The 17121-nt window shown below is 51.1% G+C and overlaps 2 protein-coding genes across 6 annotated transcripts in view; one reads left to right on the forward strand and one right to left on the reverse strand.

The window, feature by feature from the left end:
* Positions 1-13285, forward strand: part of ACACA (acetyl-CoA carboxylase alpha) — a 106296-nt gene extending 93011 nt beyond the window's left edge. For all 3 annotated transcript variants that reach the window (XM_071448018.1, XM_071448016.1, XM_071448017.1), the window contains 5 exons: positions 163-275; positions 6612-6766; positions 7363-7533; positions 10125-10261; positions 10438-13285. In XM_071448018.1, coding sequence (XP_071304119.1) covers positions 163-275; positions 6612-6766; positions 7363-7533; positions 10125-10261; positions 10438-10564 — 703 coding nt within the window. In that variant the 3' untranslated portion in view covers positions 10565-13285. The remainder of the gene's footprint in view (positions 1-162; positions 276-6611; positions 6767-7362; positions 7534-10124; positions 10262-10437) is intronic.
* Positions 13175-17121, reverse strand: part of AATF (apoptosis antagonizing transcription factor) — a 39389-nt gene continuing 35442 nt past the window's right edge. For 2 of the 3 annotated variants that reach the window (XM_071448020.1, XM_071448019.1), the window contains one exon: positions 13175-15373. In XM_071448020.1, the coding sequence (XP_071304121.1) occupies positions 15310-15373 (64 nt within the window). In that variant the 3' untranslated portion in view covers positions 13175-15309. The remainder of the gene's footprint in view (positions 15374-17121) is intronic. The other variant, XR_011682416.1, reaches the window with a different exon arrangement.

The raw sequence follows: 17121 nt of genomic DNA on the forward strand, positions 1-17121 counted from the left end.
AGGAAATCCTAGCGAAGGGATTTTTCAGAAAATATGACAGTAACAATCCTCCCTTTGCTCTGTCTCCCTCCCCACGCTTTCCAGCAGGTGTTGAACCATTCAGTGTAGTGTCTGATGACACAGAGTCAGGTGCAAGAAGTGCTGTTCTTTTCTCTCCTGCAGAGGAGGGATCCTGGAGCCCGAGGGCACGGTGGAGATCCGGTTCCGCAGGAAGGACCTGGTGAAGACCATGCGCAGGGTGGACCCCGTGTACATCCACCTGGCCGAGCGCCTGGGTACGTGGCACAGCCCCTGGGCACCCCTCAGGGGGCATCTCATCAGTGCTTTTCATTCTTATTTGCTGGCATTTTTATCTGTGTGGCTTGGGGAGAAAACCAGCGAGACCACGGCATGTGTGTGTGACTGGTTTGTGGCTCGGACTCTCTGTCAGAGCCAGCTGGGCTGTGATTGGCCATTAATCAGAAACAACCAACATGGGCCAATCACAGATCCACCTGTTACATTCCACAGCAGCAGATAATCAATGTTTACATTTTGTTCCTGAAGCCTCTCAGCTTCTCAGGAGGACAAATCCTAAAGAAAGGATTTTGCATTAAAAATGTCTGTGACAGGTGTGTACCTGTGAGATGACGCTCATGCATGCTCAGCATACCCAGGGGTTTATAGCTGATTTCTCTTTTTTATTATATTTTATTGACTGGATCTCACAACAGACCCTCACTGCAGATGCCTGGGTCTAATTTCCAGCTCAGCAATTGCTCAGCTCACTAAAGGTCTGTGGGCCAAGCCTTCAGCAGGTGTCATTTCACATAAGGAAGGGTTTGATCAGACATTTTGGGCTGCTGGACTGTCACTGAGTGTCTGGGGTAGTTTGCAGCAATGACATCTGTGTGCTCTTCAGTTCCAAGGGAATGAGGAATGTTGTCCATGTCTCTGTGAGCAGGGGCTGTGCAGAGCTCAGTGCTGGCATGGCCAGGGTTGTGTTATTACCGCTCCGAGCGATCCCAGCGCCTGCTGTACACTCAACATCCCAAAATACAGAGTGTTCAGCAAAATGCACTTAATATCAGATATGTTCTCTCTCAGGGGAATAGGCTTTTTAAATAGTCCTTTACTGGCTCTTACTATAAGAGTATAATCTTACAGAGCCTCCTTTTACCTCCAAAATTGACTACATTTCAGTGGAGGGAGAAGCGTGCCATGTGGGTATGGCTTGAATTTATAAAGCCTTTTGGGATCCTTCAGGAGGAAAAGTGTTCTGCAAATGACTGATAAATCCTGGCTATTGCTGCAGTTACATTTTACTATTTGGCTTTTTTTTTTTAATTTATGGCAGGGCAACAATTTATATACAAAACAACCCTCCTGATATGCCTCGGGAAGAGAATAGTAACGGGTGAAGGGTGAGGGGTGCCCTGGGATGGTGGAAGGTGTCCAATGAAATGATCTTTAAAGTCCTTTTCAACTCAAACCATTCTGTTATTCCATGACTTAAATCCCAGGTTAAAAGTCTGCAGCGAGGAGGTTATTTTCAGAAAACCTCACTTTTGGCCTCTGTCAGACTTGACAGTTTTCCTTTAGGAGCAAAGGGACAGTGACCACCCCAAACCGTGGGGACCCAGCTCAGAGTCCCAGAAAAGCCTCTCTGGAGGTGTTCAGTGGAGTTCCTCAGGCAGGCAGGACCCTCATCCCCCTCTCCCACGGGTGGTGTCAGACAGGGAGCAGGAATCTCCAGGAAGGAGAAATCAGAGGTGTCCTTGGGAGGGGAATGTGCTGAGCACTCAGCTGGGCCCTGCAGGTGAATGGCCCTGCAGGGCAGCCCTGCTGCTGCTGGCAGTGTTCACCTTCACCTGCCCACACCCCTGGCAGTGCCAGCAGCACAACAAGCCCTGCTCCAGCAGAGCCCATGGCCTGGGGATGGATCCATCCCCTGGAGAATGCTCTGGACAAAGGCTGGAGCGTGGCAATCCTGCAGGGAGGGGGAGCAGAGCATCACCTTCACTCTCACCTCTGTGGCTGCAGGGCACCTGCAGGCCACCCCTGAATCCTGTGGGACACTGAAAAAACCCACAGGGGCAAAGATGGGGTAGAGTTTTCTGCCAACAGCCTCACAAACCCAGCTCCATGTGAGGAGCCAGGAGCCTGCTCGGGGCTTTTTCCCCCCTCTTCCTCTACAGGGTAATTACTCCCAGCAAACTCCATACACTTTAATTAAAATGACTGCAACACAAGAGCAAGTCACTTACAACTGTACATAGGGAGAGCTCTAAAAGCTTCAGTCACTGATAAGCATCTCCCTGAGATGGATGTAATTGCTGCCAGCACTGGCTGATCATCACTGTTGTTTTGCCACTAATTCAATACCAGAGCAGCAAAGCCAGGATTGCAGGACACACTGAATTGCATAATTTTTTCCCCTTTTTTTTTTTTTTTCCTTTTTTTTTATTTTATTTTTTTGCTGGTTTTCTTTCTGGCCAATTTAAAATTTGTCAAAGTCGGTCTTCTTCTGGATCACTGCCCTTTGATATTTCGCGCACTCCATTTGCCACAAACAAGCCGCAGGGCCGCAGTTCATGCTGACTCCAGCAGAAGCAGAGAAAGCTCCATTTATCTTACACTGCCTGCTGAATTCTTACTCATTAGCTGGGGGTTCACTGCCTCTCTTTAACCCCTGAGTGGCTGTCATCCCTGCCCAGAGCTCTGGGGAGCAGCACCAGGGAGCTGCTCTCCCGCCAGCCCACGCCGGGGCCGGACGTGGTGGATGGGGAGATATTGAATCATTTGACATAAATCTGTTCATTATCAATTCTGCAGCAGCATTGCTGCAATGTTGATTAGCCCCCGTGGTTTATTAAAGTGTCACTCAGAGCTGGGCTGCTCCAGCAAGGGGCAGGGGGAGAGAGGGTGGCCCTGCCCCTGGCCCAGGGCACGTCCCCACGTGGGCAGGGACATCCCCACAGGTGGGCAGGGATCACCCAGAAATGTGGGCACGGGCAGCCTGCAAGCCTTGGGCCACAGCTCAAAATACAGAGACTCAAATTTTATTGATTTATTACAATTAGACTAAAACACGTGGTGAAAATAAGCCTCATCGTACAGATTCTGTGCCTCTTGTCAGAGGTGCAGGGAAATGGGTGCAAAGATGGGGTGGGATGTGGGTGAAAGGAATGGCAGAATGGCTCCAGTCACAGCAAGGCTGGCTATTGCATTTCCATGTTTCTTGTAGGAAAAAGGCAGCCTCCGGTCATCACCTGATGCACGTTGTGCTAGTGGGAATGTCCTCCTTGCTGCTCCTGTGAGGTGTTCCTGTGTGCTGAATGCGCCTCTGGTTTTATTTATTTCATTTATTTCATTTCCTAGGGCAGTCAGTCTGCGCTGCTGGGGCTTGGTTCACACCTTACTTGGCTAAAGAGCCCCCAAAATTGCCTTTAAATTTCCAAATAATGAGTGAACACTCAAGTATTCATCACTCAGCTCCACTTAAGCACAGCAGTTCCTCTCTGGAAATGAACATTTTGGGGTGCAGGACCAGAACTGACCCTCACTGCCAGTTTTTCAGGAAAACCTGGGAGGAGCCCTGCTCTTCTGATTCCATCTCTCACGGGGTGCTGGATAAACACAGGTTGTAACTTGGTTTTGTGGATGATGCTGTTTCAGAAGCTGCTTCCCCGTGCAGGTGCTGCTGCATTTAAATTGGTGTTAATTCACAATCACAGGGCTCCCAGAGCAAGTCCTGCTTTCTCTCAGCTCCTCCTTGGCACTGGGGTATCCTCCCAGAGGGGCTGGGGGTTGGAATTTTTTTGGAATTATGTCCCTGCCACACTTCAGCTGCTGGGAAATGAGACCTGAGGAGCAAAGAGAGGGAAGGGGCAGGGTGGGAACCTCGGGGATTCTGTGCAAGGATATTTGCAGCCTGTGCCACGAGCTGGTGTGACCTTCACTGGCTGTTCATGCTGCACCTTTCTGACATAAATCCTGCTGAATATTTAGTGAAGCAATTACAGCCTGTCTCATTTAAAGAAACAAGAGACAATCCAAAAATGCCTGTCTCTCCAGGGACGTGAGTGGCTCCCTGTGACCTTCCCTCTCCCCTCTGGAGCAGTTCCCTCCAGCTGGGCTGGGGGAGTTTCTGGGCAGCCTGGACACCTTTGGCATTTCTGCTGCCTTGGCTGATTTCCTGGAATCCCAGGATGGCTGGGATTGGAAGGAGCCCTAAAGCTCACCAGGGACACCTTCCCCTGTCCCAGGGTGCTCCCAGCCCTGCCCAGCCTGGCCTTGGGCACTGCCAGGGACCCAGGGGAAGCCAGAGCCTCCCACCCTCCCAGGAGAGAGTGAATTTGTGTCTGGCCACTGTTGTGCTCAGGGCAGGAGCACAGGAGGTGAGGTTCAGGTGTGAGGCTGTTGCTGCAGTGGGGTGAGGTGGGACCCAGAGCTGCTGCTTCCCCAGGGCATCTTTCCAACCTGGTTAAGGCAGCTCTGCTGCTGATTCAAAGAGAAGAGAGGAAGGCTTGTAGAGCCAGGGGGTGCTGGGTGCTGCCTGCCCTGGGGGGGCTCCTCTGGGGTGTTGGGAGCAGAGCTGAGAGGTTTCCCAGCCCCTTCCCATCCCAGCACTCTGCAGAGCCACAGTGACACGGAGGCTGCAGAGGAAGGTGACATTTCCTGGCCCTGCCCTGTGCTCCCTGCCAGGCCAGGAGGGTCACTCGTGTTCCTGGTGCTGCCCCACCCGTGTGCCAGCTCTCTCCTCATGGAATGGGGCTGTCTGGGAGCGCTGCTCCTTTTGTTTCCCTATTGATTAGCAGCCAATCCATACCTGGAGGTCTATAATGCTCCTATGATTTAAACTTTAACAGTTTCATTAACTGTCAAGTACCTCCAGAGCAAAGGAATCCCATATTTTAACTCCCCTCTCCTTGCCAGGATAAGATTTGTGGAAGGAGACTTCTTTTTTTCCCTTTTATTTATTTATTAATTTTTTTTTTTAACCTTAAGAAATAAATAAATAAAGCCCAGGCTTTCTGAAAAACCCTGAGGCCTCGAGATCTGACTAGGAAAGAAAGAAAACCATTCCAAGATATTTAATTGTACAGGGGGCTTACGGGATTGATCGAGAGCTTAGCTTTTTACAATGGTGCAGTGAATAAGAAATGCTCCTGACAAACGATCGATGATGGGATAATCACTCTTTATCCCCCCTCCTCATTGTTACCTTCTTTCTTCCAGGAGAACAGGGTTCAGAAGTCAAAAATCTTTATAGACGCTGCTTTTAAATTAAGCAGAAAATAGACATTGACATATTTGTTAATCTCACCTAAATCATTACTGGGCCTGCCTGGGTGGACTCGGTGGCAGGAGCTGGAATTCACCAACAGGGCTGCCCTGAGTGCTTGTGTTGCCATTGAAACCAGGGAGCCTGGGAGTTCAGCCTGGATAAATATAGATAATTTTTTATTCTGAAGGTTAGAAGGGGAGCTTCTCTTAATTAAAACCTTCTTACTCGCATCTGAAGGGTTAGGTAACATTTATATTGGTAGGCACAGGGAAAACATTCCTTCCCTGGGAAGGATCTCTGTCTGGAGGGCTTGTGCCTTGGAAAAATACATCTATGGGGTGGGTGTGTGAGCAGGCACTGAAATAATAACATGTATGGGGTGTGTGAGCAGGCACTGGAATAATAACACATATGGGGTGTGTGAGCAGGCCCTGGGGTGCTCAGGCCTCTGGGGAGCTCCTCCCTTTGGTCCAGCAGCCTTGGATTATTGTGCCTGTGGGAATGAGGCGTGGAAGGAGCAGCAGCATCCTGGGATGGAGCCCCCAGGATGCTGTCTCAACTCCCAGCTGTGGTTTAGAGGCTTCCTGAGCACAGGTTAATATCTGCTCTTCATGCTCAGGAGCCTCTGCTGGAATCTCCCTGCATGGATTTGTCTGATCCCCCTCTGTGAGCCTGTTTGGGCAGTGAATTCGAGCCTTGGATCATGCACTGGGTGAAGCTGGTCCCTCCTGGGGTTTCTGTAAAGCTTCTGCCCACTGGTTTAAGCTGGGTTTGTTGGCTTGGGGTGCTCTGGCTTCCTGCTGGGATTGCAGAGCCCCTGGAGTGGGCTAAAGGAGAGCTTGGTGTGGTGAAGGTGGAGTGCCATGGTCTGTGTTTCTTGCTAAATGAACAGCAGTGTTGGGACATTATTCTCTTTTAGGAGTAAGTCCTGTAAATGTCACTTAATTGATGGTTTAGATGGTTGGCATTTAAATGGAACAGAGTTTCCATGGTGAAAACACCCTCAGAGCCCTTGCCAGAGTGTCTGTGGCACAAAATCTGGGCTGGAGCAGAGATTTGCTGGGCACTGCTGGGAGCTGATGCTCCGGGGCTTGTCCTTTGGCTTTTCCAAGTGCTGGACTGCCTGGAACTGCACCCCTGAGCTTCCCCAGGGTGTGATCTGTGACCCCTGAGCTGTGTGTGGTTTTAGGCACCCCCAGGGTCTGAGCTGTGTGTGGTTTTGGGTACCCTGAGCACCCCCAGGGTCTGATCTGTGTGTGGTTTCAGGCACCCCCAGGGTCTGATCTGTGTGTGGTTTGAGCACCCCAAGCTTCCCCAGGTTCTGATCTCTGTGTGGTTTCAGGCACCCCCGAGCTGAGCCCGGCTGACAGGAAGGAGCTGGAGGCCAAGCTGAAGGAGAGGGAGGAGTTCCTGGTGCCCATCTACCAGCAGGTGGCCATGCAGTTCGCTGACCTGCACGACACCCCCGGCAGGATGCAGGAGAAAGGGGCCATAACTGTGAGTGTCCCACAGCTTCCCTGGGCATGGGGCTGGAGCCAGACCCTCCATCACCATGGACAGCTCCTGGTGTCCCACAGCTTCCCTGGGGACGGGGCTGGAGCCAGACCCTCCATCACCATGGACAGCTCCTGGTGTCCCACAGTTTGCTGGGGACAGGGCTGGAGCAGACCCTCCATCACCATGGACAGCTCCTGGTGTCCCACAGCTTCCCTGGGCATGGAGCTGGAGCAGACCCTCCATCACCATGGACAGCTCCTGGTGTCCCACAGCTTCCCTGGGGACAGGGCTGGAGCCAGACCCTTCCATTACCCTGTGGAGCTCCTGGTGTCCCACAGCTTCCCTGGGGATGGGGATGGGGCTGGAGCCAGACCTTCCATGGCCCTGTGTAGCTCCTGGTGTCCCACAGTTTCCTGGGGACAGGGCTGGAGCAGACCCTCCATCACCCTGTGCAGCTCCTGGTGGGACAGGGTGGGATCCCTGGGGGATCTCCCTCTCGTGCCAGGGGACAGAGGGGGTCCCAGCCCGGGTTTAATTTGGGAATGAGCCGTGTCTGTGTCTGTTCCTGCCGTCCCTCACCGCTGTGCCCCGGGCAGGATGTCCTGGACTGGAAAACCTCCCGGACGTTTTTCTACTGGCGGCTGCGGCGGCTGCTGCTGGAGGAGGCCGTGAAGAGCAAAATCCACGAGGCCAACCCCGAGCTGACGGACGGGCAGATCCAGGCCATGCTGCGCCGCTGGTTCGTCGAGGTGGAGGGCACGGTCAAGGTCAGTGTGGGCTGGTGGCACCAGGGACAGCAGGGACCACGGCCATTCCTGCCAGGGTGCTGCTCAACCTGCAGGCTCCAAAGGAAGGGCAGGGAGCTGCTCTTGGCTTGGTTTGGGCACAAGCCTCCAATCTCAGTTTATTTTATTATTTTATTTTGTTTTATTTTATTTTATTTTACTTTATTTATTTTATTTTATTTTACTTTATTTTATTTTATTTTATTTTATTTTATTTTATTCTATTTTATTTTATTCTTACTTTATTTTATTTTATTATTTTTTATTTTATTTTATTTCAGTTTATTTTATTCTATTGTATTCTATTGTATTCTTTTTATTTTATTTATTTTATTCTATTCTATTTTAGTCTATTTTAATCTATTCTATTCTTTTTTATTCTATTGTATTCTATTTTGTTTTTCTATTTTTTCTATTCTATTTTATTTTTCTATTTTTTCTATATTATTCTATTTTATTTTTCTATTTTTTCTCTTTTATTCTATTTTATTTTTTATTTTTTCTCTTTTATTCTGTTTTATTTAATCTAATTTTATTTATATTGCTTAATTTCATGTATTTATTTAATTTTCCTTTGTTATTATATTACATTATTTAATTTTATTTATTTTCTTTTTTTATTTGTTTCATTTTTTTTACTTTGTGTTACTTTATTTTAATTTGTTACTTTACTTATTTTACTTTATTTTTTTTAAATTTTATTTATTTTACTTTCTTTTTAAAAATTCTGTTTTATTTCAGTGTTTTATTTTTTAATTCTATTTTTTTTTCCGTTCTGTTTTTGAAGTCCCCAGCACCCAGGGGTTCCAGGGAAGGGGGGAATGTTCTCTGGAGGGCAGCAGCCTTTCCAAGGTAGAGCCTGAGCTCTCCAAAAGCAGGCAGCTCGTTAGCTAATACATTACACCAATCAAGGAGAGTTATCTTAAGCCACAATTAATCTGCTCCCTGGCATATGTTGATAGGGAAGCATCATGCTGTTTCTTAATTAAAAGCAAACGGATTAAAAATGATTAATAAGAGTATTAAATATTCTCCTAAACGAAAAGCTTTGGGATTCTTGGGTAAATGGAGCTTTCCACAGGTCTGGGGCTGTGCTGCAGCTTCCCGGGCTGGGCTTTCCCCCCTTCCCTGGAACCTGCCTTTGTATGCAGGGGCTGTTTGCTGCCTGGCAGGGGCACAGGCAGGGAGCAAAACTCCGAGTTTCAAATCATCATAAGGAGAAAAACAATGAAATAAGCAAAATCTTGAAGTGACATCACCGGGCTGAGACAATCAGAGGCATCGTGTCAAAGGAAATAAAATCATCCTGGGGTTTCTGAAGTGTGTCAGGGGCTGGGATGGGCTCTGACACCAAAATTCCTCCCTGGGAGGGTGGGCAGGCCCTGGCACAGGTGCCCAGAGCAGCTGGGGCTGCCCCTGGATCCCTGGCAGTGCCCAAGGCCAGGCTGGGAGCACCTGGGATAAGGGAAGGTGTCCCCTCTGCACAGCTCCTGACAGGAGGGGACAGCCAGGGAACAGGGACAGAGGAGAGGGAACAGCCTCAGGCTGGGCCAGGGGAGATCCAGGGCTGGAAACTGGGAAGGAAGTTTCCTTGGGAAGGAAAATCCTCCATGGAAAAGGAAATTCCTCCTTGGGAAGGGAAATTCCTCCCTGGGAAGAGCTGCCCAGCCCTGGCCCAGCTGCCCAGGGCAATGCTGAGTGCCCATCCCTGGAGGGATTTAAAATCCCTGTGGATGTGGCACTTGGGGACACGGTCAGTGGTGGCCTTGGCAGTGTGGGGAATGGTTGGACTTGGTGACCTCAGAGGTTTGTCCAGCCCCAAGGACTCTGTGACTCCTGGCTCTGTGTCCCAGAGGTCTGGCTCAGGAGGTGCCACCACGGTGTCAGCACCCCCAGCTCATTGTCATTCTGCCTTTGACTTGGTTAGTGATAACAGAGAAGGATAGTGCACCTTTAAATGAGGAGCTTTGTGTTTAATTACCCAAATAAAATGACATAAATATGAATGAGTGCTAATGGCAGTACTTGCTTTTCCGGAAACCATTAACAAAACGATTCTTAAATGATTTGTAAAGAAAATGAGAGGAGAGGAGAGAAGGCTGTTAGGGGCTCACACTCTCCTGAGTTATTACACAGCCAACTATCTAGCAAATATCAGGTGAAATGATCTTGTGAAAGGCACAAAGGGGGTTGTGGCTGAGGGTCCAGACGCTCCAACCTGCTCTGCTGAGCTGGGGCAGGCTGGAGGCGATGGGGACTCACAGGTTTAGCACTGGGAGAATCCCTGGAGCAGCTGCATGTCAGGTCAGCCATGTTCCCCCAGAATTTGGGGAGCTGATAACCAGGGAAACTGGGATTTATCTGGGACAGCTGCAGCTTGTTCCCTGCAGCACTGACCAAGCACCTCCTTGGTCCCCTTCCACCACATTCATGGCAGGATGCAAAAGAAATGGATAATGTTTGACCTTGTGCTGATTGTCAGGTGTGTCTGTGGGGGTGCCCAGCCAGATGTGTGGGGTGAATCTGGGCAGTGGGCAGGGCTGGCTGCAGGCTGAGCTGTGGCATTTTGGCAGGCCTACCTGTGGGACAGCAACAAGGACCTGGTGGAGTGGCTGGAGAAGCAGCTGACGGAGGAGGAGGGCGTGCGCTCGGTGGTGGAGGAGAACATCAAATACATCTCCAGGGATTATGTGCTCAAGCAGATCAGGAGGTGAGCAGGGAGGGCACCTGGCTGGGCTCGGGGCTGGCTCCAGAGCTCCTGCCCTGCCCATGGGGCACGAGTGTCCTGAGGAAGCTCCCGGCTGCTCCCGGCCCACTCACAGCCCCCTGGATCCCTGCTGGGAGCTCCGGAGCTGCCTCACTCTCTGCCCTCTCTGCTCTTCACAGCCTGGTCCAGGCCAATCCCGAGGTTGCCATGGATTCCATCGTGCACATGACCCAGCACATCTCCCCCACACAGCGGGCTGAGGTCGTGCGGATCCTCTCCACAATGGACTCTCCCTCCTCCACGTAAGAGCCCGGGCTGCTCCTGGCCCTGCCCGGGGCGGGATCTGCCCTTTGTCTGCTCGGGGAGGCTCCGGGAGCGCTGCTGCAGGGACAGTTGGATTGTTCCAGGCCAGGCTGGCCAGAGGGAGCGTGTCCTTTGGCCAGGGACACGAGGCAAACGTACAAACACGAGCGGAACGGAGCCGTCCTCCTGTACCTTATTTATTGATCAGAGCGGGGCTGGGCGCTCCGGAACCGCGAGGCCTTGGCGTGGCAGGGCCTGCAGGGACACCCCTGTCCCTCCAGGGACGCCCCTGTCCTTCCAGGGACACCCTGCCCCTGCAGGGACCCCCTGCCCTCCCTCCCCTGCTCCCCGTGCCCGGCAGCAGCAGCTCCGTGCTGACAAGTGCCAATGTCCCCCTGTCCCCTCCCCGCAGCCCCCGGCTCTGTCACCGGTGATTTGTGTGTCACCCTCTGTCAGTGGTGATTTGATTTGTGTGTCCCACGTCTGTCTTGTCTCCTAGATAAAGGAAAACCAGCCTTTAGCTGCTGTGGCCGTGCCCCCAGGAGGCTCCCGGGCTCCCCAGGGCTCTGAAGGGTTTTGGGGGGCAGGAATTTGGGGGCTGAACCCCTGTGGCTTTGCCTTTGTGCCCAATTCCTTTAGAGCAGGCTGCGAATTTTGTGAAAGGTCCTTCTGGGAGGAGGCACAAGAGACCAAAGTGCAGCTGCTCAGCGTTTCTGCCCTCCCTCCCCTGATGTTTTCTAGCGGGTGGGGAGCACTCATCCCTTCCTGAGGGCAGCAGGAGGCAGCTCCAGGCAGCTGAGGTGAGGCAGGAGAAAGGACAGAGCCAAATCCCCCAGTGGGGCTGGAACTGCAGAAGGAAATCTCAGTCTGAGGATCTGAGGAGAGCTTTTCTCCATCATCCTGCCCTGCCCCAGAGCTGCCTGGGCTGGGGAGGGGCCACTCTTTCCTGGGAATGTGAAAAAATGTTGGGTTTGGTATCTTATGGCAATGGTCAGGAAGAAGTGGGTGGCAGCTGAGTGCAGGAAGGGGTGGCAGCTGCTCAGGTCCCCCCAGGCCAGCCCAGATCCCCAACTTCTTTCTACGTGTTTTTTATGTAACAAAAGCTCAGAGAAGCTGCAGTGCTGGAGGGAAGCAGAGCCCACCCCTCACACACAGCTCCAGCACGGGGCTGGGGCTGGGCTCTCCCGGGCTCACCAGTGATGGTCCTGGAGGAATTTCAGATTTTACAGCCCCTCCTTTAGCCCAGCAGGAAGGGCTGTAGGTCAGAACTGTGGTACATCAGGAGGGCTGTTTGAGGAGAGAATTAATCAATGATGCTGCCAGTGCCTCTCACCTGTCCCTGTTTCCTCCTGAAGTGCAATGCAGCCCTTCTGCCTGTGCTGCCAGTGACTGGAGGTGCCAGCCCGGGGTCGCTGCTCCCCTGCCCGTGGCCAGCAGAGCTCGGCCACCTGCAGGATTTGCTTTTTCTTAATAGTTAAGAACCCTAATTTGATTTAAGAGATTTTTTTTTTCCACTAGAGCCCCCTGAACAAGCCCCAAAGATGCTTTTGCTTACGCCAGGGTGGGCTGCAGCAGGACACACAGACAGAGAATGTGTCAGCCAGGCAGGACCGGGACTCTGGGGTCCTCCCTGTCCCCATGGTGGTGTCACCAGAGTCCCTTTCCCAGGGCATCTGCAGGTGCAGTGGGAGGGGTCCCCGTGCCCACCCTGCCACAGCCCCCCCATTTCAGTGTTACAGCACCGGCTCGGGCCTCGCTTCATCTGGGGGTGAAGCAGCTCCAGACAAATCTGTTGGGTGACACCGGGGTCTGGCAGTGCCCCGGGGGCTCTGGGCCTGCTGGGCCCTGTGGCAGCAGCACCTGGGGTGTCCCCAGGGGTGTGGGGGGGTCACCGGGTGGGGGGAGTCCCCGGGTACGAACGGTTCTCGCTGGTGCTGAAGAATTTCACTTACCTCAATTTCTTTTAATAAAAAGAATGAATTACAGAGCTGCTGCTGCTGCCAGTGCAATCTGTCACCCCTGGCCTGGGGGAGCTGAGCTTTGCCTGAGGCCAGGACTGCAGAGAGGGTTGGGTTCTGTGGGGTCCCAGCCCATCCCGGGTCCCCCCAGGTGTCCCCAAGCCTGGTGGTGGCCACTCCCCATTCCCATCCTCCACTGTCATCTTCAACATCACAGCCCATGGGACAGACAGGGAAAAAACCCCAAACCCCAGTGACTGCTGCTGAGGTGGGAGAACTCTGGGACCCTCTTCCAGGGCTGGTTTGTGGGCAGGGATGGCTGGACTGGATGATCTTGGAGACCTTTTCCAGCCTCATTCTGTGCCCTGCTCAGTAGGAATGGCCCAGCAGGACTTTGGTTAAAGGATGTCCCTGGGAGCTGATCCACAAACACCCTTTGGAGGTGTCCCCATGAAAGCTGAGATTTAAATGTGCTCACATGAGCCACCACAACCCCAGCAGTTGATTTTTCACATTTCTCAAACCAGAATCACGATAGTTAAAATCTGGGGGGTGGTGAGGGGACAGACCCTACTGAACTCCAGCATCACATTTAAAACTCTTTAGCCTAAAATATCTCCATATTAAAATGCCAAGAAAAGACATACCAAAGCTGTAAGCTCTCCAAAGCCCAAGATCAAAGTGCCATCATCTTTTAATGTAAACCTTTTGTTGCATCAACAGTCTTAAGAGGGATGAGAGACATCAAAATAAAAACTGAGACAAACTGGGGCTTTGTAGCTGTTTTTTGTTTTAGTCTCTTCTCTCAATTTGGGCCATGAAATAGGTCAGCTCCATTACTGATCAGCCTTCCCACAAATATTTAAAACAAATTGAATTGCACACCCAATACCCATCACAATTACGCCAGGCACAATAACTAAATTAGCAATTCAACAAAATAATTGGAAATGCGATTCTCTCCATTCCAGAGCCTCCCCCGGGGCTTTGGCCGATCTATGGGGGGAAAACTCTGCTTTACTAATTCTGCAGCTAATTAGAGACACACTTGTAAATGAAGTTGTTTGTCTGAAAGTTGAAATTCTTCGCTGTGGCGGGGTTGGGGGGAGAGGATTAAACACAACCCTCTGTCCCTCCCTCTGCACAGCCCAGTCCCCAAAACACCTCTGAGTGCTCTGCTAAGGTGCAATGCCCATTTGTGGAGGTACTAATTAGCAGCTGGATCATGAATTAATAAAGAATTAATATTCTGTTGTGGGGGGGGGGGGGGCGGGAAAGGGAAGATCTCAGTTGCTGTTAAATTGGCAGCATGAGGGAAACTTGGTGGAAATCGCCCTGGTCCTTTCTGTGTGCCCAGGGAGCTGTGCCCGTGCTGGGCACCATCACCTGGCAGCACTGGGGGTAAAGCAGCTCCCAACAAACCTGTTGGATTTTTTGGGGAGGCGCTGTCCCCCTGCTCCTGCTGTCCCACCATGCCAGAGCCCCTCGGGCTTTTCCTGCCCTTTTCCTTCAGCACTGCACACCAGGCCCTGTGTGAATCCCTTTTCCTGCAGCATCCCCACACCAGGCCCTGTGTGAATCCCTTTTCCTGCAGCATCTCCAAACCAGGCACTCTGTGAATCCCTTTTCCTGCCCTTTTCCTGCAGCACTGCACACCAGGCCCTGTGTGAATCCCTTTTCCTGCCGAGCCAGTGCTGCCCCTGCAGCAAGGTCAGCGCTGCAGCGGGGCCGCCCGTCCCTCTCTGTCCCTCTCTGTCCCTCTCTGTCCCGCTCTGTCCCTCTGTCCCTGCCTGTCCCTCTGTCCCCGTGGTGGCCCCAGCCCAGGTGGAGGCAGGGATGGGATGGCAGAGGCTGCTGGAACGCTGATAAGTGAATTCCAAAGCGCGGCTCGGGCTCTTATCTCCTCCAACAATACCGAGAAGTTATCACATGGAAAGTGCTTCGTGTTACCCTTTAACATCACAGCCAGAAAGGGAAGGGAAAAACCTCCTTCCAAAGGGTTTCAGGGACAAAGAGAGGCTGCAGAGAGCTGGCTCTGCTCCTGGGCTGCCCTGCATGGCTGCAGCCCTGCCAGGGGGCTCAGAGCCCTGGGCACACAGCCCAGGACCCCTGTGCCTTGGATTCTGACCCATGGAGCAAATCACCACCTTTAGATGAAGAATTACAAGTCAGGAGAGTTTAAGCAGAATAATAGTTAGTTTGTCACAGGGTGAAAAAGTAGAATTTTGGGGTTTTTTTTAAATGGGGGCTCTGGGTCCCAAGATGGAGCAATTTGGGCGTGTTTTGTCCTTCTTGCTGCTTTTTCCTGGCCTCCATCTTCTGGGTGATGGTGGCACTTTTGGATTGGTTTAAGGTAGGAACACACTGCCTAACACAGGTGATAGGTATTGGAAAATTACTGTAAATAATGTTATTGGAAAATTATTGTAAATAAAATACACATAGTTCTTAGTATAAAAGACAACACCACCCTCAGGGCAGTCAGTGTGCCTCTGTCTGACCTGCTGGACAGACCTCAGCAGGCCAGGGAAAGAATTTTATAGAAAACAGAAAAATAAACAACCTTGAAAACCAGAACAGAAGAATTCTGACTCCTTCTTCCACTGCCAGGCTGGGAAAAAGAGACTTTCTAAGGCATCTTGGGGTCATTCTGAGCACAGATTCTGCTCCTGGGCAGCCAGAGGGAGCAGCTGAGGGCAGCAGCAGCAGGAGAACACAGGAGCTCAGTCCCAGCTCCTAATTCTGCTCTGCTTCTTCCCCCTTTGTGGTACCAGGACCTCAATCCAGCCCCTAATTCTGCTCTGCTTCTTCTCCCTTTGTGACCTTTCCAAACAGCGACCGGAACAGCTCCGTCCTGGGGAAAAAAGGGGAGAGGGAAAAGTCACTTTCCAAGGTGAAAATGGAACCAAAAAAGTGCCACAAACCCTCCACTCCTTCAGTAGCAAAGGCCTGGTGTAATTAAAAATGCATTTGAGAATATTTTATTATTTTTATTATATTTATTATTATTATTATTATTATTATTATTATTATTATTATTATTATTATTATTATTATTATTATATTGTTATTTATTATATTAATAAATACAGGCAGAGAGGGGGAGTGGTGTGAGCCCAATCCCAGGCAGGGCAGAAATATGGAAATATTCCAGTGTGCCTGGATATTGGATCTCCAGAGAATGAGGGTTTCTATAAGTTTGCCCTCTACAGACAGGCTCTTCAAGTAAGAAAACAAGATTGAATATTTTAATAGGATGTTCAGGCCGTGAGGAGGATTCAATCACACGGCCAACGTGGGGCTGTAATTTAGTTTTCATACATTTTCTTGGACAGTACTTGAAAAACAATGAAAATGACCCAGCAACAAGATTCCAATTAATATCCCATGTGCAGCAATTCTGATAACAGAAGCAAATTTCCCTTAAAAAAAAACTAAAAAAGAAAACTGGGCTGGTGTTATTTATCTTTAATTTTAGAAGCAGAGAACGTGAGCTGGGAGAAAGGAGGGGTTCTCATGAAGCAGGAATTTCTGGGATGGAGGGAAGAGCTGCATTTTCTCTATCTGCAGCTCCTAAAGCCTCTTGGCTGCACCCATGGAGAGGAGTGTTGGGTACACAATGGGGTTTTCCCTCCCAAGCACAGCAATATTTGGGTACACAATGGGGTTTTCCCTCCCAAGCACAGCAATATTTGGGTACACAATGGGGTTTTCCCTCCCAAGCACAGCAATATTTGGGTCTGGGCCTGGCCCTGCTTGCAGACACCTCCATGGGAGGGTTCCCTGCCACTTCCAAAGGAGGAATTCCATGTTTGGCAGTGATGGCAGAGAAACCTCCCCAGGAGGAAGGGCAGGAATGAAAGCTCAGGGCCAGCAGGGCAGCATGGACAGGCAGAGTTTTGTCCTGCCCGCAGGGAACAGCCTCAAAGCTTCCCCAAAACCACCCTAAGGGATCTGGGGAAATCTGGGGAGTTCCTTGTCCCCTCTCCAGGCCCTGCTCCCTTCCACATTCGTTCCTTTTTCCCTCCCCAGGAATGTGAGGGAGCTCCAAACCGATGTGCACGTTTTGGGGAACCCCAGGGAACGACTCCAGGAGAGCAAAGCTTCTGTGTCGGCCTCATGAGCAGCCAAACCCCAAAAATGCAGCTCTGCAGCCTTTTCCAGTGGGGGAGAACCCAGGAGGAGAATTCCTGGGGTTTTTATCCTCGTTTCTGTGGGTTTGATGCTCTCCTGTGGGTGCAGGAGTTCAGGGATGGATGCAGAATCTGCTCCAATCCCACAGATTTTAAATCAACAGCCATTTCTCAAGCGAGCAGGGCCTGGGGAGATCTCAAGGAAGAATTTGTCTTTGCTGGCAGAGCAGTGTTTGCTGGCACTGTCAGGCTGTGGAAACTGCAGGGTTTGGGGTCAGGGGGTTCCCTCACCCTCCCAGGAACGGCAAAAGGAATGGGATGGAGCAGAGCCCCAGTTTTGGATCCTTCTGGGTAATGGCACAGCAGGGACAGACACCCTGGCAGAGAGACAGGAGAAGGAGGGAAACCAGGCACCCCCAAAACAGGGCAAACATCTCACCCTGAAAATCGAATGTTAAATACCCCAACC

The sequence above is a fragment of the Agelaius tricolor genome, unplaced genomic scaffold (assembly GCF_023055355.1).
Source record: "Agelaius tricolor isolate 1412-34295 unplaced genomic scaffold, bAgeTri1.0.p SCAF_25, whole genome shotgun sequence".
Classification (NCBI taxonomy): domain Eukaryota; kingdom Metazoa; phylum Chordata; class Aves; order Passeriformes; family Icteridae; genus Agelaius; species Agelaius tricolor.